General features: G+C 43.6%; 1 protein-coding gene across 5 annotated transcripts in view; it reads right to left on the reverse strand.

Moving 5' to 3' along the window:
* The window catches only part of LOC147895333 (uncharacterized), a 166,397-nt gene that overhangs the window by 116,210 nt on the left and 27,049 nt on the right, over nt 1-23,138 (reverse strand). For 4 of the 5 annotated variants that reach the window (XM_087384034.1, XM_087384035.1, XM_087384033.1 and 1 more), the window contains exons 2-4: nt 10,360-10,561; nt 10,132-10,221; nt 3,560-3,678 (exon numbers count right to left, since the gene is read on the reverse strand). In XM_087384034.1, coding sequence (XP_087240160.1) covers nt 3,560-3,678; nt 10,132-10,221; nt 10,360-10,501 — 351 coding nt within the window. In that variant the 5' untranslated portion in view covers nt 10,502-10,561. Of the gene's footprint in view, nt 1-3,559; nt 3,679-10,131; nt 10,222-10,359; nt 10,578-23,138 lie in introns of all 5 variants that reach the window. The other variant, XM_087384032.1, reaches the window with a different exon arrangement.

The raw sequence follows: 23,138 nt of genomic DNA on the forward strand, positions 1-23,138 counted from the left end.
CTGGAACAAGGGCTAACAAGCACAATGGCGGATTATACAACCAGCGGATGCCTCTGTTCGTGAGAACATAAAAGGAGCCTTCAGGCCATGCCTTGTAGAAACGTGCCTGCCTTTCGGTAGTCGCTCTAGAGTCCGATGTCCCACCCTCACAAATATCACACAGAGTGTAGATGATATCCTACCAGATGGCAACCAGGGTGGCCGCTGTGGTGGTTTGCTGGCCTCCCATCACCCAATTAGAACGAGCTATCAGATATGCCAGGCGGTGATGCTAGCCACAGTCTCCAACAGACTATGGGGCACACAATTCAAAAAACTTCTATCGAAAATTTGCAAACACTCAAACCAATGCAAGAAGCTTTGAAGTTGTGCACCCATCTACAAGAGAACTGTTGTTTGCAGATGCAAACTAGTAGGCTTGCTATACTCACATATAACCTGAATGTAGCTGCTCTCATGTCTTGAGGGATTCCCAACCTTGTCTTTGTCATCCATTCCTACACCTTCTCCCAACGTACCATGCTGAATGTTGCTTTCTTGAAGAGAACCAATAAACTGATTTGCTATCATTTTTACCTTTTATGTAGTGCTCTCATCATCACCGAGTGGTCAATTACGGGATAATTTGATTTGCAACCTGCCTATAACAGTGATCTATCACAATGCTTTCTGCCCGTCTACTAATTTGTGTTCCAAAACTGTGCCATATCAAGCCATTCTTGAATTCGTGTATACTTTATTGCATCTTTGCTGTATCTTACTTTGAATCTAGGATCTATTATTAGTTTGTCACTCATTGTAAAATGCTCAATAGAGTTTCCTTTATTTTCTGTCCTCCACATTTCAATGTCTTTGCAAAGAGGTCCAATGGTCCTCCTATGCCTTCCCATTGGCTAATTTCCTCAACTATCCATCGCTCCAATGTCATCTTTGCCTTTAATGGTGAATTCGCAACTTCTAGTATATCTCTCACATAGGTCTTCAAAAAATGTCACTTGTGTTCCCAACATCTTCCCCTTCAGAAATTTCTTGTTTGTTTTCCCTTATCTTCTACTCTGTCTCTCTTAGAGGTCCAACAGAGTTACAAATTATCATTTAGGTTCTCATTATTCTTTCCCTTTTTCTTTTTTTTTGGACTCTATTATCATAGAATAGAGGACTTTTTACCAAGGCCCTCCCCATGGAAAAGTGTGAAGGTTTCTACAAAGCTTTGGGTTTACTCATTTGGTGATTGAGATCACTCTCTGTACACAGTGGCATTGTCATTGCAGGAGGGGTCTTGGAAATATTAAAATATTTAAGGTAGTGGCCAATGTACTAGTTGATTAGGAGGGTTAGGGGTAGTTTTTCCTTCTAAGGTTTTTCCTCCAACCACAGTAGTACAATCAGTTTTGACTCACCCTTGGCTCACCCTCCATCTTCCAACTCTCACAAAGGTGGCTTGGGACGTCATTATTCATCCACAATCTACACAAAGACGAAATATTGTGTACACAGAGTGACAGAGCAAAGCATTGCTTGTGAAGTTCATTGTCAGAGACATGTTGCCATGAAGAAGCTACTCGTTCATAGACTTCATAATATCCTCCATGGTTAGGAGGCCCTAAGGGACCCAATACCAGGTGGATGTCCTCTAGGATGAGGGCTGCTCACTTGGGTAGGAGCGCAAAGGCGAGATTTGCAACAACTATTCTCAAGGCTTGGGATGTACTGCCAGAGACACTTCGTTAAGGCACTCAACGTCATTTGCAGAGAGGAGGCCATAAACCCTCCTTTTCATCAATGATTTTATCAAATCAACAACCAAATGCACCATTGGACAAAGACCCAACCTCTCTTGGGGAGGTTTGCTCAAACAGTGGCCAGCATAACGAGAGCGTGGTTTCCTTCACCAAGTTGCCCCCACTTGCTTAGAGACAAGGCACCTAGCTTGGGTCGTTTTCCATTTACAGAAGCATTTGGGCTTGCCAAATGGCACAAGGATTTAGGATGAGATGGTGGTGACCTAGGGAGCGGTGGCTTGGGTTATAAACAAACGACTTGTTTCCGGGTATGAGGACATTCAAGAGAGTTTGTCCTTTAGATTGGTGGGCCAAGAGTTGACCTTCATCCATACTCTAGACTTCACGGAGATGGTGTGGACACCTAGATATTGTCCTAGATGGGAGCTAATAGTGAGCATCATTGCCTGGTACATATGAACAGCTAGGTCCAGGTAGACAATAGAGTAGCATACCACGTCAACTTCGGAGACACTGGATAGCATTTGGCTAGATATCATTCATACTCTCAGAGGTAGATGGGGTAGACTCTAGGGAGATTCGGATGGTACTAGGCACAGGAGGGAGGCTTTTGGGAGCCATACCCTTTCCTTTATTTCAATATGGAGGTATAACATGGTATTATAAACCACCGAAGTGGCTATTTGTTCAGCCCTTAGTACAAGGTAATCCCCCGTAGAGTGGCCAGCCAAGGGATATCCTTTTGTTTTTATTTCATACCCTTCAATGGGGAGTTGTATTTTCCTTGGTGTCAGTGTCACTAAGGAGTTTATTAATAGAATGTTCTTATCTTTGGAAATCCAAAAAAAAAATTTAATTGCACCTGACATTCTCAACATCCCCTGATTTATTAAAATTGGTAATGATATGATCTATTGTCCCTTTGTGGTTCTATGATTTATTTATCTGCTCCTTGCCTTTTCTATTGCTCACCTCTTCAACTTTTTGCTCCATTGTTTCTTATTATTCATTTTTTACCCCCCAAAAAAAAGGATTGCAACTTACTTTCTCAACATCCCCTGATTCATTCAAATTGGTAATGATATGTTCTATTTTCCCTTTGTTGTTCTACGATTTATTTATCTACACCTTGCATTTTCTATTTGTTCACCTCTTCAGCGTTTTTCTCTATTGTTTCTTATTATTCATTTTTTAAAAGGATCATCCACAGAATCTCATATACCTCTTACCTCATCTATTGCATCTCATAAATCTCTTGCATTTTCTTTGAGCACCATATTATGCCCTCTCAATACATGTTCTCTAGTTGGACCCCCAAGATGGGTATTGCTTCATGTTTAGTCTTATGAGTATTGACTAACTGGATAGCCCATTTCTTTTTAGCTTATGTGAACCTTAGCATCATATGAACCTTAAAGAAGAGACCGAATGTACCATATCTCTTTTTCACCTCTATATTTGGTCTCTTCTTTAACCTCAATTTTTCTAATATGTCCACAGTTGCATTCTTTGACAAATGAGACAAGTGGATAAGAACCCCCAATAGGTATGATAGACAAGGTTATTCTCCAATCTTGAGATTCACTAGATTGGAGGGCAGCAGGGGTGGGCGTGGGGGTAAGGAGAGGAGAAAACATGCACTCAATATTGCACTAAAATTCTGCAACCACCAAGGACTTCCATTCATCAAGATAATACAGTACTTTTTGCATCGAAAGCAGGAGAGTATGTCACAATTACCCTTTGTCTCCCTTCAAGACATGCAACAATGGACAAGAACACATTAGGTCTCACATGTGCAGATCGCAATTACTTACCTGCTCTAGATTCCTGAAGACATCATAAACAGCAAGAGGTATGATTCCAAGCCCATCTGGAGTTCCACGCATTGTATAGGTTTTTCCACTACTTGTTTGTCCGTATGCAACGATAGTACCTGAAAAAACAAACAAGTAGTTATAAAGAAATTCCAAACTAATAGTCTCCATCTCTCCTCTCTTTATCTATCCTTTAAATATTGCCTCTCCTCCATTCATTCCCCTTCTGCCCCTCCTCTTGATTATATATCCATTCCTTCCCTGACAAAGCTTTGCTTCCCCTGAATATCAAAGATATCTAGCATTGCATTGCTATCAACGGTGCTATTAACACCTATAGATACCAAGATGAATCCACAAATATGCCCTAATCATCTCGTAATAAGCAAACAAATAGTGCAGATTTCAAGCTCATGATAATGACTAGAAGATGTAAAACCATGATTTCCATATGCACAGCAAGGACTCATGAAATCACATTGAAATCAAGAGTAGGAGCAAACCATGGCACAAATGTATGCTCTAACACTTGGCTAGCCCAAGGAGAAGGCCTACACCAAACCTTCAAAGGTGAGGTAACTATGGAAGCTTTGGTGTAGGCTGGTTAGGGGTGTCATATAGGGTGTAGGCTAGCCAAGGACAAGGCCGACACCAAACCTTCCACAGTTATCTCACCTTACCTCTTCCTCACTCTTCACCACCGATGATATCAAACATGCAAAACTCAAGTTACACAATGACCAATCCAAAGGTCATGAGGGGTCATCCATTGAGTACATTGTACATATCCTAGCCCCAATCTTGGCAAAGTTATTCAACGAAGAAGTTTGCAGCAGTTTTCCCAATACCTAGAATTCTAAGCATCGGTTTGCATATATCCCTTTGGAATGGGCCACTGGAGATGAAGGCCAACATAGATGAACAGCAAATGCCCCGTTTTTGCAAGTCAAGGCATATGGGATAGAGGTGGAGACACCATGGTCTTCAAGTTGCATTCGTGGGGCAAATTGGTTAGATCTTTGGATGAGAATGTTATTCCGGATGCACACCTTGAGCTGGTTAGGGAAGTGGGCCATTGAAGCAATGCTTTTATGCTACCAACTGGTACATTGACCCTCGTTGGAAGGACTTTCCCCTTCTTATTTGGAGGCAAGGGCTTTATGGGGGTGTCCCATAACGTTCCTTCAGTAAAATCCAGTGGGACCTAGGTGAATGGGAGATGATTGATGCAATCAAGTACTCCAAAAAACTTCCATTCTTTGGCTTTATAGTTAGTAATACCATGAAATTTCAGATTAAATCCAAAGGATAGAGACCATCCAAAGCTCCTCAGTGGGAGAAAGAAAGAAAAAAAGAAAGTGTATCGATGTCTACGAAAGAACGAAGGGTCTATGAGACTTTAAAAAACCCAAATACAATGAAAGCTAAGGGTGGGGGCACTAAACAGGCATCCAAGCCCAAGGCTGATGTCTAATATGAGAAAGTAAATACAACACACTATCATTGTTGAGAGGGAAAGAAACCCGAGGTAAGGATAGAAAGGGACATCATTGGCCATTGTCAAATTTGTTCAACTATCAATCCATTCAAGTGATAGGACTTGTGTACGCTGTCTGTGGGACCAACAATGCAATGTGTCTATCTATGCAATTCTTCTACCTCTCCCTCTGAGATGACTAAACATTTGAGTTTTGTGTCCTTCGCAGAGGTCGTATATGCCTTCCAAGATACCACAAAGCAAGACCTCTCTCCAACTTGGACCAATACATATAACTCCACCATGGTTATCCGAAATAGATTCATTACACAGGATTGATTGTCTATCAATCTCATTCTACATAATGGGAAGGATCCTCCACAAGAAACATTACTCGCACAATAGCAGCCATGAGTAATGAAGAAGCATCTTAAGATCTGTAGAAGTAACAATCCACCTAAAGCTGTCCAACCAATCACCAACTCACGAAAGAATACAAGACCCAACACATTGCAAGAAAAAATCCTTTCACAGCTCTTGACCTGGCATGAGTCCCCTTAAAACAAGCTTGCAGAGCAAAGCCCTGCACTGGGTGTCTATGGTATTCCGTCCTAAGTCAAAAGAATCTAACTCTCTCAAGCGACTCTAGCTCTAGTATATGTGGACCCATTGAGTTCACTCCACAGAAAGCTCCTAGTAGGCTTCTTAAGCTATGCAATGCAGCCCCTAGAATGACACCAACAAAAGCAAGCAAGCCAAGCAATGGCCAACAACAATTTGTTGAAGACTACCACTCTAGATGCAAGATTCAACCTAGCTAAACTCCAAAATAGGATTTTCCTCCTCATACTCTCCAACGCAAAAGCAAATTGTTGATTAGAAGAAATGCCGACGCCCACCGGGCAGCCTAGTATCTAGGGATAGACCTCTCTGAACCCAAGTGAAGCCAAAAAATGACCCGCGAATCAAAGAGTCAGCCTCATCACTGATAGGCAAAATAAATCCAAGACTGTCCTGAAAGCAATAAGGGTTTGAGGAGGGTGTTAGAATAACAAATGGAGATTGCTTGTTGTAGCCAACACTCCCGCACAGCAAAAAAATTATACCCAAGAATGAGAATGCATAGATTACATTCACTCCGTCTCTTATGCCCACAAGTACTGCTGAAGTATACGCGCAATGTCAAAGAGGTATACAACCCAAACAAGATATAATAGATGTTCTAAAATAGAGATAACCAAATACAAAATACGTCCTTACTCAAGTACAAGGTGGACAGCGCAACACTGCTCGACTTGTGACCTTAGAGTAAGCAATCTTCTTGATTTTTCTATAGCACTAGCTCGTCCTGCTGCATTTGCTTTCTGATATGCTTCAGTGCCCTTGGACTCTTGATGCTGATCTCATATTCAAAATGCCTCCCTACTGCTCTTCTTCCTTGTTGAAGTCCTATAGCAATTGTGAGGCGCTCCTTGAATGCCTAGACCAATCCGCATCTATTAGTTTTGTCACCTTTCTGTGTTGCTGGCCAGCCCCAGTAGACTTCTTTTTGCCGTCTGTTGTATTGCCAACCAGACCAGGTAGGCCTTGACAAGCACCTGCAGTCTGTTGACTGCACCTATCTGTTGTACTTGACTGGCCTTGTCCCAATTGCCTATTAACTGCCCATTCCAAGATCTAAATGCAGCCCTAAACATGGGCCCTTCAGACATCTGCTCACCACTTTGGGCCTACCAGCAGCCTTGCATGAGCCTTTAAATGCTTCCCATGTGGTAGCCTACATTACTACCCAAAGGGCAAACCAAAATAGAAACGTGTGCACCCTTTCCTTTCTCTCAGATCTACCCCTGTGGCAGCGTCCTTGTCTACCCACGTGGCCGTTTCGTGAACACATATACTACTACAGGTCATCCTCTCTCACCGACCCAATGTGCCACCCATCAATGAAAATGCGCCATCAACTTCCATGGATAAGCTCTCAACAACAACTCGGAGACGTCCTAGATCTTTGGTCCTCAAACCCATAGCTCTTGTTTCTCCACATCATAACTCCACCAAAGTAAACTATACCGAAGCATAGGTACAATTCACGTAGCACCAACCATCCATGGTACAACCCTCCTTGATCAGGAACACATCAGGGTTCTCAAACAATCCTGACAACAGTATCAAGTTCATCCAGCTGTCACCTTGACGAACCAAGGAGACCTCAATCATGCCAAGCACCATGACTTTAGGGTCTGTTTCAATGCATCTTTACTCTGCTAGCATCCACAACTAAATAACATCTGTTTCAACGCATCTTTACTCTGCTAGCATCCACAACTAAATAACATGCTTGAGTAATGAGATCCCTATGGCTGACCCACAACATACCCATTACCAATTATCTCTCAAGAGATCCTGAACCACAAGCTCAAAATGATCTCCCAATGGCATACTCTCATGATCTGTTGATGTTCTCGTCCCCACCATGAAGGCTCCAACAGGTTCACCTATTCCTTCTCCAGCATCCTACAACTCGACCTTGAAGAAATCTTTGTAACACATGTCCATGTCAGCAACTCACACTTCTCGAAGCAATCATCACTAACCTTGGCAAAAGTCAAGCAGCAAACATTGATTGCCTCTGCAACAACAAGACTTCCTCCTCTGTTTGCCAAGAATGATTTCACCCTCCCTACTCTCAATACCTGAGAAGAACAGGGCAAATTCCGTTCCCAAACAAGCTACTCAAATCTAAACAAATGCACTGAGATTATACATACAATTGAATCCACTCATCTGGTTGCTTGCCTTGAAAGCAAGCCAGGTACCTCTTAGAGGTACTTACTATCCACTTGTAACCCTATATAACAACCTTCAGTGTCCTACTCTTTTGAACTTGATACAAGAAGCCCCTCCAAAGCAACTTCCTAGCTCGGGGGCGACCCTGGTTGGGTGGTGACATGCTAGCCTATACCCAAGGTGTCCTTGTCTTTATACACTAACGTTTGTAGATCTTGCGGGTTAGAATGGAGAAAGAGATCTTAGAGCCCCCACATTAGTGGTGACTAACATGACAGGGGCTATTACATTGAGCATGCTTTATTACCTTTGGGAAGAAGTGTGGATGAGTTTGTTTATTTAGGTGCCAACTTACACACTTGATATACACAAAAACAGTAGGTGAAATCTTCATTACAAATATTCACATGATGCAAGTATTATGTCACAATTAATCCCCTCCCCAATGCTGATCTATGGCACCAAGCATAAGATATTAAATCATATCAAATGTAGTTTGCATTATTTATTTATTTTTCCAGAAAATAGACTATTAAGAATGACCAAATACATCAAATGTAGGAAGAAGTCCTGTGGAAAACAAAGCATCGCAAAGGAAAATAACAAAATCTGGCTGAAAATCAAAGCAACATAGCTAGTCAAGTGCATCAAAATGCCACAAGGGCCCTATGAGTGTGTATGAAAAGAGAAGTCTTCCATGATCCCACTCGCTCATGAAAGAAGCTCTCCTAGCAATAACGACTCAGGAGGTGTTGAACAATCTAATCACATACATCTAGCTCACGAACTCAAATACCACGTTAGACCAATGACCTTGCATCAAACAAACACTTTGACCACAAGTCACCTGTGTGGAAGAAATTGCCAAGATACCACACACCATCTATCTCACTTCACAGGTGTGCACACAAGGAGCTTTACAGATCTGGAGTTACACACCAGAAATACATCCAAAGCACCATATATATATGTAGGTCAAGTACAAAACCTGCCCCAAAGGTGTACTAACACCTGCAGCAAATCTTAGCTGAGGTAAGGCACCACCACGGGCTAAGTATGCTGCACCAACTGCTATCCCTACTGCCACGTGCCTCCGAATGCAGCCAACCTGGTGTTAGAAATGACCCAACAGAGGGTATGCACAGCAGAAGACTGATATAATTGCTCAGGAGCTCACACAGTGTGGTGTGGGGTGTGGAATCACAAACTTCTTAAACTGATGTACATAGCATAGGTGTGTAGACTCATCAATAGACAATGAACCAGCCAGATAGAGAACCACCAAAATAATATATTTCCGTCCAAAGCTATGGACAATATAAAGGCCTCACTTGGAGGTGGAGGTCATTTGGTATCCAGTCAAGAGTGAGCACTCCAGTGTGCAGACCAGCACATGGTTGAAGAGCAACTGGGAGTGCATATGTGAGCAGGAGGGCTCTTCCTTGAGCAGCTACTGAGGCCTTGCTCCATTGGGGGGGAGGGCAGGGGATGGGGGTGCACAGATTGATTGCTTTCGCATACATAAGGGCCCTTGTGGCCTCTAAAGCCACTCCAACCTTCTCAAGGCACAAAGGGAGAGACTCGAGAGTATAGTGCAGTATCTGTAGGCAGCCTTGTCTTTGTTTCTCCAGCCTTCTTGGATGTGGTTTAGCCCAGCACCTCAGCTGCTCTTTTGTGGTAATGCATAGTGGAACTTATTTCTCATTGTACTTTGTGCTAAGCATGTTGCTTGGTGTGTGAGTGTCGGAGAGACTTCAGATCCTTTACCATCCACATTCTGCCTGGCATTAGGTTTCTTTCTATTCTCTGACAGTTTCCTCCTTTGAAAAGAGTTGGCTGTCCATGTACAAAGGCATGGAAACTTGCCATCCCCTTGTAATTCCTCCTTTGAACCATTCCAAAGAGATGCCTGTCCATTTACGATGGAATAAAAACTTGCCATCCATTGGAATTTATCATATTGAAAATGCACACAGTGGCATCTTTGAAAACTCATCTGATGCAACCCACAATAATCACGCACTACATGTGACCATAGTGCACAAACCAATTAGAACAATTGCATTTCCCCATGGTGGCTTCATGTAAAAAACAAGAGAGCTATGCAGTCTTCAATCAGTATACTAAGAGCGCATATTGGTAACCCCTTTAGGTAAGCTGGGACCCTCATGGACTGTGTAACCCTCAGAGATATACAAAATACATTTGAAGCCAAAAATGTACTGGCATTTCAAAATGCTTACAAAATGCTCTGACCTACAAAGTATTTCCTAGCTGTACCTGATTGGAACACAAAAAGAAAGCTTACCATTGACACCTTTCACCGCTGAGGCCACGATATCTTTAGTAGTTGCTGCATATATATCCAGAGTAGTTGAATCTGTACCAAAAACGTTATCTGCAACGATTGTGGAAGCCAAGTCAACAGTAAATGGTATCATTGGGTAGCCTTTGACGACCAAGGACAAAAGAAACTACTCTATTCAACCCAACACCTTGACACAAGCTATTAAAAAGAATTCAATATAGAACATACCAAACGTATATACTTGGCCTGTCACAGGCACCCCAGAAGCGTTACAGAGAGTGATAGTGTTGTTTACAATGTTCCAAGGGCATCCTTTGGCCTCTTGCTTGGCTAAAGGTCGAACACGAATAGAAACCGAAATTTTCTCCATCAAAAAACCAGGTGGCAAGTTTGGTCCCAAAGCCTTGCTTCACCTCTTAATATAGAGGCCCTGTCAAACAATCACACTGATATACTCAGAAAAAGATTGATCAGTACATGTATGATTGCCATTGGACTTTTACATCATCTGACTTCAAAGTCAGTCAGATTATCATGGCTTGCTATGTACTTGTTTCCCATTACAGTCCAACCAACAGAAGAAACAGAAGCTAGACAATTAATATTTCAGTTTGATTAAAATTGTGAGCTTGCATCTAGCAGCACTCGGATGATCCAAAAATACTCAATTACAATATAAAATATTAAAGGCTTAATTTATTATCTCACATTCACCGAGGAATCTAAAATAGTAGCATTGATGATTCAAAGACATCAAGGTACATAAACATGTTTTAAAACGAACAACCAACCCTAGACTTTGAATCCTGAGCTCGTTCAAAACATAGCAAACATCATGCAGAAGACTGAACCTTCATTATCACTGTATACATGAAAACATTTTCAAACATATATGAAGACTTTTACTTATGCAATGGTTCACCCTTGAGGAATCTGCACACTGCAAGGTTATAAGAATTTCCTTTAAACAAATTATGATTTTGTAAAACATCACCAGTCCATCTCCTTTGCAATCACACTACAGCCTGCAAAAAAAACTGGCCCGTTTCCATGCAATCATTCCTACATACCCAGAAAAAAGGGGGGAGATGGAGAGGGAGCTTCAGGAGGGAACAAATTGGCATCTCCACAAGTAATTTTTCCTATAAGATCAAGAAAAGAAAAGTAAAGAGGGGGTGCATGGCAGGCCGGGCAAGGAAGAGAACTTAAGGAGAAGATGTAAAAATGTTACAAGATTGTCTAGACCTGAGGTTCTAGAAAATCAAGCTGTCAAAACAACCGTACAGGACTGGAAAGGAGAAGCTAACATCATTGAAGATTGACAGCGCTGCTTTACTGTGCTTCAAGGAGAAAATCAAGCAACAGGAAATCAACGGGCTTGCAAGATGCACCCAAAGCATTAGCTGTCTGTACTGATAGCAATATACCTTTCCTTGGCAATACATGGACAATTGCATCAGCAAAATATTCACCTACTGGACTATAACTAAAAGTTTTTTTGCCAAAAAGGCCTTAAATATTTGCCATTGTACCTTACAAGCTACTTATCGTCTGTATGTATGTATAACTTCATAAGACTAGAATATATCAAGTCTTATAAATTGATAATTGTTTGCAAAGCAAAGAGAATAGACAAGAGAATGATGAGAGAGACAGAGAGAGATCACATAATATGATATGATTGTACTAGAATCCGCGCTAGACCTTTCAGGATCTATGGGACTGGTGATCATTATTAACAAATAGCGATTCTTCATGAGTGAAAGAAAATATTATAAACTTGCTATGTGGTGAGTACTTGTAGGGCTAGCATGTGTGCTAGTCCTAGTACCTTCTTGCGGTGGTCCAAAACTTCTTTTAAGTAGCTTCCTAGCTTTTTGGCTCTACTTTCCCCATATCCTTCTCTGATGTGAGCGTAGGCTCTACATCTTAGGAGTACATCCTGCTCACTTTCTACCTCCCCTGTGGGGCAGATTTTTGAGGTTCTTTCCTCCCTTGGGATCCTCGGTCTTGCCCACCTACCCCTCTCCACCTCTAGATCATGTGAACTAGTTCTAATTTTACAGATTAGATGTCTTTTAAACATTGTTATGTCTTCCCCGAGGTATTTTTGCATTCCGTAGCTGTCCATTGAGGTTTGTAAAACTGCATTTTGGTCCCCGGGTTGTGCCATATTTTCTGCATCAATATCCCCCGAATTTCAGAATGCATCCTCTGGTATGTCAACAGCTGTTATACCCCATGATTCCATCCATATCATTCCTTCTCTGTACCATCCTGTGATTTCTGTGGCTTCCATTGCGTTTTACGCCCTGGAGAGAGAGCGAGATGATCATGATCATGATCATGATCATGATCATGATGATTATTGTATTAATGTCTTGGGAGGCCAAATATAGCCATAGTGACACAAAAAGTGACAAAGTAATATGCCTCATGTGAAGAGATAAGGTTAGGAGCAAGCATGCCACATTGATCTCCTCAATGTTTGACACTCTAGAAGGGAGTGTTGTTTTGACTTGAAGGGCTCCTCCTTGCATAGAGAACAAGCAAGGTCCTCTAGAGGTGTGTACCATGTCTTGCCATCTATCTAGCTCACATCTGAGATGTTATGATCATGTGCACATTGAAGAAAATGTATTATGTGCTAAACATGGCACTAGCTCAACGAAGGTCTAGGTGCGCTCATCGCATGCTACAAGAATCTCACTATAAAAGGGACAAATCTGCTGAGTCTATTATATAAACCTGGTGCGGTGGGTGATTTGTTTAGTCTATGCTGCAGAAAATCCTTCATGAAATCTCCATCTCCAATAGGCTCTATAAGAAGTATGTGTGCTTTCCATGTCCCAAACCATTTCTTTGCGATCGCCATTGAACCCCATCAAAGAAATTTGCTTTATGTTTTTGTGTGGCTTGTAGCTAGCCTCACATGCTATCTATGGAAGATGATCGTCATCATGTTTTTAAACATGTTGCATCAACCACACCATGCCTACAATTTCTAATGGGAGACATCCTATATAAATCTAGATGAATAAATTCTCTAAAAACACAAGATAGTTTGTAGTTCAATCCCATGATAATCTTTTGGGGCCCAGCCAAGCTTGACCTTGCCTCGAGAGTAGTGGTGATCAACCAAGTCCTCTTGGCCATGGCGTGGTTTGTTTGCTCCTGCTGGTGTATCACTCAGCTTAAGAGACCGGTAAGGAATTTTATATGGAGAAGATGTTACAGCCAAGGTGGCTTGGGAAGACTTTGATTCTCCCCACTTAGGAAGGGGGACTTAACATAATAGACCCAGACTAACAGTGTGAGGCCTTGCTCTACAAGATAGTTGTGAGGGGTCTTATGCCTGCGCAGGAGCCTTGGAAGGATTTTTTCATAGTAGTCCACCTAAGAAAAGGGGCATGCTTCCACTGTGGGATCTTGGAAAGCTTCTAAAAAGCTTTTAGAGGACAGGAAATCTCAAATGGTTAGACATCGCAGAGGGACTGCAAGGAGAATTCAGTAGAGCGATGCAACCGTGCCAATGGATTGGTTGGAGACAGATGACATGCCTATTACTTGTTTCACTTCGATGGCCGCGTTCACAAGTACGGGCATTCCACATCAAGTTATTCCAGTCCAAGATGCACATGAGGATGCCCTTGTTTTTTATGTGCATTTAGGAGGCAAGCTGTCCAAATCTACAGATGACATCTTGCTAGAGAGAGCATTTCAGCCTGTCAGGATTGTGGGTTACGTGGAGTTCGGTTGTGACTTACACTGGTACCTAGGATTCTAACCCTCTTCTCATTTCCCTAGGATCATGGAGGTTATGACTTTATGGAGGTGTCCCCATAAAGTTCTTGCACAGTGGGACCCAAGAGAGTGGGAGTGGATTGACGAAGGGCACCAAGAGATTAGCTCCTATCATGTCAAAGTCATGTCCTCTGTTGATAATAAGTAGTATGAGCTATGTGTTGGCTTGATTGGGGTATTTTTGTCCGATCTATTGCCAATGCCTGACTCCTCTTTACTCATGGACGGCATGAGGCTGCCTGACGTCAAGATGCTGCTACGATAGTACCTCGAATAAGTGAATGCTCACAAGACCGGTGTCTAGTCTCATACTGACTTGGCATGCATGAAAGTCAAGGTCTCAGTCCAAACGTCTCCCAATCGCTTCATCTCAAATAAAGAATCTGTGATCTCTTGTTGTCTAGGGCCATAAGCCACGGTGGGTCTTATGCATCTAGATCTGAGTCGAGTGACCTCCTGTACAAAGAGCGTGACACACCACTGATCTAGGTATTCAATAGGTATGCGCATGTTGGTATATCCATCGGTGAAGAGGCAGTGATACCTCCCACAAATCTCATAGTATCTAGAGCATCGCATCAAGACATGTGCCTCGGTCTCTACCTCCAGCTTCACAAAGAGAGCACACACATGTGTGAAGGCCTTGAGATGGAGATGGGCCTCATTAACATTATAGAGAGAGAGAGAGGGGAGATGCTTGATTGAATCATAGATGCGGACTGAACCATAGATGCTTGATTGAATGCCTCTAAGATGTATTGGGTATTAAAAGAGACACGCGGACTGAACCATAGGTGCTTGATTGAAAGCTTGTACGAAGGCTATGGATCCCCATGCCATCCCCTTTTGATGGTCTACAGACATGTCCTCTGTTTCGATTGCATCAAAAGGGGATGGCATGGGGATCCATATCCCCTACCACCCTTGCAAACAGCCATGCAAGCAGCCCTATGGGCCATTTCTACCAGAGGGGTACGCATACAAGCTGCCACATCAACACGAGCCTCCAACAGCAAGAGCAGCAACATTGGCAACTGTACAAGCTACCACATTAGTGGCGGCATGTTATGGGCATCGCCATGACTTAGTTGCCTATCTGGTAGCCATAGGGTTCACCATACAAGCCCACAACCACATGGACTTGGTTGCCTATCTAGTAGCCATGGGTTGTTTCAACAACAACCATACAAGGCCCTATAGTATTTAAGTAGCAGCAAGGGTCAACGCATCCTACAAGTAGCCACTACAGCTGCCACATTAGCAAAATAGCGGGCCCAACCTGCAACAGACTCACAGTAGACTTTACTACACGTGGCAGGTTGAAAGAGCCACAGCAGGGATCAGGGATCCACAGACCCGATCACCCATCTACGGGAGGTCAAGGAACTTCCAACCCAAGTCCAATCGTTGCTTCCATGCACTTGATAAGGGAAGTTGTCACTTGGTGGCTTAAGTGGTGCACTGAGCACTACAACAAACGTTGAATCATAGCCACTGTCACAAGGGCGTGAGTTTGTACTTGCGTGGGAAGGACCCTGAAAAACTGAGTGGGCAAGGCCCTAGGATGTGGGTGTGCTAAGTTCTCCCTAGGGAATTATGCCTTAGGGGAGAATTTGTGGTTTGGCCCCAAAGAGGGGGCAAAGGACCTTAGAACTTATGTTGGCCATTGGTTTGGTCTTAAAAAGTACCCCACTAGAGGGGAACTGGGGGCAAATGAAGGGGAAGTGCCGCGTGGCATTTCCCCATGCCTTGCATTCAATTAGCAAGGTTGCTTCTAGAAGCACTTGAAAATAATGGTCACGTAAGGTGGGCGATGACAAGATCTCGCGGAGGTTCTTCACAAGAAAAAGGGATGATTGTTGTCATGCGACTGTACGGACTCCCAAGCGATTGTTGTCGTACGACTATACAGACTCCCAAGCATTGCTATCGTATAGCTATACGAAGGCTTTAGTTGCAACTTTAGTGCCGCACAGCATTTCCCCATGCCTTGCATTCAATTAGCAAGGTTGCTTCTAGAAGCACCTAAAAATAATGGTCACGTAAGGTGGGCGATGACGAGATCTCGCGGAGGCTTATCACAAGGAAAAGGGATGATTGTTGTCGTACAACTGTACGGAGTCCCAAGCGATTGTTGTCGTACGACTATACGAACTCCCAAGCGTTGCTGCCCCAGCAACTATACGGAGGCTTTAGTTGCGGCTTGTATGGACTACTACAATTGTTGGTGCGGGACGGGGTGTACAGTAAGCACGGACGCCTCTGTACGAGACTGCTTGTACAGGACGTTGGTGCTGACATTTGGTGTACAGATTGCTGCTCATGGACTGTGAATACGGCCTACAGGAGTACATTCTATGTACGGACTAGGTTTACGGTTTGTGTGCGGACGATTGAGTATAGGCTAATGCACATGGATGCACACGAGCTGAACGAGGCCAACTTGTTGATGGGATTGGTATGTACGTGTGATCACGGGCTGGTTGAGGCTGCAAGAGAGGTCCATACGTCCATTCAAGGGGCTGCTGCTACTAGTCAAGGTCGTGACTTTGGAGCTCGAGCTAAGTAATTGAGGGCGGACTGGTCACAAGAAGCTGCTCCAATTAGCTGTGAGTTATCTTGGAGAGCGGACTGAGCACACGGGGTGTCTTGCTTTCTTTGGGGTGTCTTGCTTTCTTTGTGTACTGAGTTTCTGTCGGCACTCCGGAGGTGAAGGGCAAACTCAGCCATGACAAAGGCTAGCACTACAGGAGAAGGCTAATCAAAAAGTACTCCAAAATCTCTTCATTCAAGCTACAACTGCTTGTGAGGATGCAGAGGATGCTGATGCTATGTTTATGACATAGTTAATGAGCATTGTGGGAACACTCACGCAGCTCACACAGGACCCACGGTTCTTTGAGTTTATGCAGGCTCCTTTAAGGTCTGAGGAGAGAAAGAAGCATTCTCATGCGAGAGCCTAGTGGATCCAAAAGCAGTCACTTGGCATGATGCCATTGGATGGACAGCCTCCCGTAATGCCAAATGTATAGGGTTCTCCAATGCAGCAGCCCTTTCAAGGTCCGGGTATGGATATGCATGGCCAAGGGACTGATTTTCAGAACTTAAATCAGGGCAGCAAGCCTTTCCCAAACTCTTTTTGCATCTCGGGTATTTTGGTGAGGGTTCAATATTCCAAGCAATGGCTGGTCAAGCTAATGATGGTCAAGGAATGCTTGGAAATTACCTTATTGGTTCTCAGCCTGGGATGCAAGGCAATGTATCTAGGGATATGCAGCCCGCAATGCCTAATATAATGTATGGCAATATTGGCATGTAGCCAAGAAGGCGTGGAAGGGCAAGGACCTTTGGAGCTCCTACGGGTATGTTTGGTATGCCTGGGGCTGGTTTGGCAAACCCTTTAATGGGTAGTGGTAGTGCAAGACAGATTGGAGGAAATGCAATGCAACCTCCATTTTTGCAGCCACCTGTGTATGACAATCTAACACCCAAAGGAAAGGTAAAGGATCACAAGGAGGGTGGGGCAGCAGTGAAGTTTGAGACCTTTAATGGGATCAGGACAGGTTAAAGGCTTTAACTTTTGTGCAACAGTTTGATGCGGCTTTCTCAAGGGGAAACTTCATTGAGTCCTCCAAAATGTGTAAGGCAGCCACCTTCCTAAAGGGGAATGGTCTACAATGGTGGACAAACTTGCTGCTCCAGAATAGAGCACCCACCAATTGGATTCAGTTTAAGCAGATGTTTTCAGCTACTTGGTTGACCACTACATTCGAGGTGGATGCTATGACAGCATGACACAAGTTGGATGCAGCCAACTGTCATAACTTGTGACACGTCCCAGCACTCCTGAAACCCCTGATCTGCAAAATAACCACACACAACATCAGAGCTGAGCAGGCTGCTCACCACCCAACCGTGACATCTACGGGATGTGATCCCGAATCAGAAGATGTCCCCCCGAGCCACGAGCTGAGCTACTGGCACGAACTCCCAATCAGATCCAAACCAGCCTGGTGTCCCATACCACCAGGTGGCGCTGTGAAGCCCTGGATCTGCCACTGGGCCTTGGGCTATGCTAAGATGCAGGCGCGCGTCCGCGACACAATCCAGGATCAGACCTAGCACCTGGGAACGAGACTTGCTCCCAACTGCACCCTGAGAACTGAACCCCCTGGGCCTCTTTTATAGACTCGGGCCCCGGCGCCAAAAATAGCGAAGACCTATAAATAGTTCGTACCCTTGCCACTCAACCCGAGAATCAAGCCTGCCTAGCTCTAAGCCTCCCCAGGCTAACCTGAGCTAGTTCTGTGTAACTAGTACACGTCAGATACCAATCCGTGCACATGACATACTCCCCCTCCTCTAAGAACTCACTCCTGAGTTCGCTAAGAAATCGGGAAATGTTCTTTGGAGGTTTTGTAATGTCTCCCATGTTGCATCCTCCTCAACACGATCCTTCCACTTAATCTTGTATTCCGTGATAGTACGATTGCGAATCTGTCTTTCACGGAATTCAAGAATAGATTCAGGTTCGTGAGGAATAAAAGTTAAATCTGTAACTTCTATAATCTCATGAGGAGAAACAATTTGATCATCTGCACCCAATACTTCTTTCAGTCGACTGACATGAAAGACTGGATGTACTTTAACATCAGGAGGCAATTCTAGTCGATATGCAACTGGTCCAATTCTTTTAATGACCTTGAATGGGCCATAGTATCTGGGGGATAATTTCGGAACCAAACCAGTACTTAGGCTCTTGGATTCCTTAGGAATTCTCAAATATACCATCGTTCCTTCAGAGAATTCTCTAGGTGAACGATGTCTATTAGCATAAAATCTGTCCCGATCTTGGGCACTTCTAATAGACTCCTTGGCAAACTGCAACATTTCCTGCATGTCTTGCAAGAAGTTCTTAGCAGCATCATTTTGAATCCCTTTTAATCCTACCATAACTGGTGACTTAGGTTGAAACCCGTACATAAGCATAAAAGGACTATAACCTGTACTAGAATGCTTTGCACTGTTGTAAGCAAATTCAATCATGGGTAAATAATCTTCCCATGAAGACTGTCTCTTAGATACATATGCCCGAAGCATGTCTTCAACCAACTGGTTGACCTTCTCTGTACTGCCATCGGATTGTGCATGATCCGAGGAACTCATACTTAGAGTAGTTTCCAACTTCTCAAATACAAGTGTCCAAAAGTTACTTGTAAACTTTGAGTCCCTGTCACTGACTATGTCAGATGGCAAACCATACAGCTTGAACAAGTGGTCCACAAACTCGTGAGCCAACTGAACAGCTGAAATAGTTGTTCTTGTAGGTAAGAATCTAGCCATTTTTGTCAAACGGTCAACTATGACCCAAATAGAGTCATGACCCTTGCGCGTACGAGGCAAACCAGTAATAAAATCCATGGAAATACTCTCCCATTTATTACCTGGAATCTATAATGGCTGTAATAAGCCCGCGCTTCTAAGGCGTTCAGCCTTAGTAACCTGACAAACTCGGCAACCTACCACATAGTTCTCTACAAATGCACGCATCTTAGGCCAATAAAAGGTATGCTTCACAAGAGACAGAGTCCTATGTATACCTGGATGTCCCGCACTAGGAGCATCATGACACTCCCAGAGAATCTTGGATTTAAGGTCCAGAACATCAGGCACACAAATCTTTTCATTCCGGAACAGCAAGCCGTTCCTAATCATCCACTGACCTCCCGCCGCCTGTATCCTAGGTGGCACAATCCCTGAGTCCTGGTCAACCATGGAATTCCCATCCTGGACTCTCTGCCAATAAGAACTGAAATGACTATCAATTGCGTATAGCCCTCTCAAGGATTGAAATAGGTATGAGGATATTTCCGTAAATGACAAAGCATTTACAAACTTAACGACTTAAGGCATCCGCCACACTATTCAACGAACCCTTACGATAACGTATTTCGAAATCAAAATCCTGCATTAACTCTGCCCATCTAGCTTTCCTTCCTCTCAAGTCTAATCCATCACACACATACTTAATTGACTGGTGATCAGTCAATACAAGGAACTTTGAACCATATAAGTAGTGTCTCCAAACCTTGAGAGCATACACTACTGCATAAAGTTCCTTCTCAAGTGTGGGCCAACGATACTGAGTGTCGTCTAGCTTCTTACTCTCAAAAGCTACAGGTCTGCCCTCTTGGAATAGAGCTGCCCCTATCGCATAATCACTCGCATCGGCCTCTAAAACATAAGGCCGGGTAGGATCGGGTAATGCAAGAACGGGTGCTTCCTTGATAGATAACTTCAAGGTTTCAAAAGCCTTGTTCATTGCATCATTCCAAGGAATCGGCTGAGTAGACCTGCGTCCACGACCTTTCAATATGTTGGTCAAGGGTACCGTGATTTGTGAATAATCACGGACTGACTTCCGAAGAAATACCGTAAATCCTAGGAAAGAGCGAAGTTGTTTCACAATCTGAGGGATAGGCCATTCTAAAACCTTCTGGATACGATCCAGATCAATGCTAATACCTTCAGAAGAAATCTTGTGTCCTAAGTAAATGATCTCCTTCATAAAGAAGTCACATTTACTCATCTTGGCATAAAGTTTATGCTGTCTTAGAACAAGTAAGACAACCCGAAGGTGTCCTATATGATCCTCAAGCGTTTTACTATATACCAATATATCATCTAAGAACACTACAACAAATTTGCCCAGATAATCTCTGAACAATCGTTCATCATCTGCTGAAAAGTAGCAGGAGCATTGGTCAAACCAAAAGGTAATACGAGGAACTCGTAATGTCCATACCTAGTCCGGAATGCGGTCCTATCTATGTGTTTAGCATAGATACGGATTTGATGATAACCCGTACGCAAATCAATCTTAGTGAAATACTTCGCTCCGGCCAAACGGTCTATCAAATCATCAGAACGAGGTAAAGGATAGCGATTCTTAATTGTAACTTTATTGAGTCGTTTATAATCTATACACATTCTCCAGGAAGAATCCTTCTTCTTTCTTAATAGGACAGGTGCACCCCAAGGAGATTTACTTGGGCGGATATAGCCCATATTCAGGTAATCCTGAAGCTGGGTAGCTAACTCATCCTCCTCTACCTGGCTCATCCTATACGGGGGTACACTGATAGGTTGAGCCCCTGGGACTAAGTCTATGCGATGATCTACTGCCCTTTCTGGAGGTAACCCTTCCGGCAGTTGCGCTGGGAATACGTCCTTAAAATTATCTAACAACGTTCTCAATTCTCGGTGTTCAAACACACTTAATTCATTTTTGTTAATTACCGAAACAATAAATGAAGAAAGTGGAATCAAAACACACTGATAGACATCATAATGAGAAGTGTTCAATATATTCCGAAGCTGCATCGCAGATACAATAGGCCCCTGAGAAGGGGTAATCTTATCACACTGAATACAAAATTGGGTGCCTTTGTCTACAAAAGAAAGTGTATGCTCCGTCCATCCAATCTGGATATTGTGGGTTTTAAACCACTCTATCCCGATCAGCAAGTCTACATGCTCTAAATGCATAACATAACATGTGAGAGCTCCCGTGTAGGCTTGAATCCGGATGGGAAGCGCTTCAACCTTGCGATCCCAAAACTGCTTCCCGGCTGGAAGCTGCACCTCGTAGGTGTGGTCGCTAGGTACTGTGGACAGCCCCATCTTCTGCACAAATTTGTAATTAACAAAATTGTGAGAGCTGCCCGGATCAAAGAGAATGTGAACCTGCTGGTCCCTAACTTCTCCATAAACTCGGAAAAGATCATGGGAACCAAACAACGAAGTATTAAAGGTACAATTACAAGAAAGGGGGCAGGTAATGACATTTACTGAAATACCTGTCATCGTAACCTGGTTGGCTCCCTTGGCTGCGGTACGTGGACCTGCCTGGAGCTTGGGTCCTAGCACCAATTTCTGGTTCTTCCGCTTAGGACACTCATTCTTCGTGTGGCCCCGCTCCTCGCAATAAAAACACCGGCCCTCTTTCTTGAGCCTGAGAGTGCGAAGGAAACGGGCCTTACCATTCTTCGCAGGAGTTAAGCTTTTCCTGGAGGCGTTGTCCGTAGACTTCGTCTCCCCAATACCAGTTGCATGCTGAAAGAACTTGCGTTTGTTCTTTCCGCTGGTCTCGGTAACTGTGGTTGCCTTGGTACCGGCCATGGTATCATCATATATGCGCGCATATGTCATGGCCTCCTGCAATGTTGTGCACTTGTTATTCTTAATCTGTAACTTATAGGAGTCTGGCAAACCATCCACGAAAAAACCTAACAAGGTTACAGGATCCATTTTAGTGGCCCTGGTTTGCAGATCCCTAAATCTTTGAAGATAAACTTCAAAAGTTAAATTCAATTTTGACATATCGAGGGCCTTGAGCTTGCCGACGATATCGTAGTCATCTTCCTTCTTCAGGAACTCCTTCCTGAAGATACCCTCAAATTCTGTCCAAGTATCAGGCTTAGGCTGAAGTTCTTTCCACCAAAGCAAGGCTTTACCTGACATAAACCCTGCTGCTAGCTGAATCTTTTTCTCGTCTGGATAGGGGTGAAATTGGAAGTGTACTTGCCACTTGTGCAACCAAGTGTCAACCACCTCCTTTGTTCTTGATTTCTGGTCACCTGGAAAGGGATCCGGAGTGATATTCGGGCCTAGCACGGAGGCCATGGCATCCACATGCGTGAGTGCCTGAACCGTGCTAGCCAGAACAAGGTTACAGGATCCATTTTAGTGGCCCTGGTTTGCAGATCCCTAAATCTTTGAAGATAAACTTCAAAAGTTAAATTCAATTTTGACATATCGAGGGCCTTGAGCTTGCCGACGATATCGTAGTCATCTTCCTTCTTCAGGAACTCCTTCCTGAAGATACCCTCAAATTCTGTCCAAGTATCAGGCTTAGGCTGAAGTTCTTTCCACCAAAGCAAGGCTTTACCTGACATAAACCCTGCTGCTAGCTGAATCTTTTTCTCGTCTGGATAGGGGTGAAATTGGAAGTGTACTTGCCACTTGTGCAACCAAGTGTCAACCACCTCCTTTGTTCTTGATTTCTGGTCACCTGGAAAGGGATCCGGAGTGATATTCGGGCCTAGCACGGAGGCCATGGCATCCACATGCGTGAGTGCCTGAACCGTGCTAGCCAGAAGAGTCAAAGTAGCTTGTATCCCTTGGAGTTGCTGTGTCAACCC

The sequence above is a fragment of the Dipteris shenzhenensis genome, chromosome 13, assembly GCF_047967505.1.
Source record: "Dipteris shenzhenensis isolate YYH24624 ecotype China chromosome 13, Dip_SZ_1.0, whole genome shotgun sequence".
NCBI classification, from domain to species: Eukaryota; Viridiplantae; Streptophyta; class Polypodiopsida; order Gleicheniales; family Dipteridaceae; genus Dipteris; species Dipteris shenzhenensis.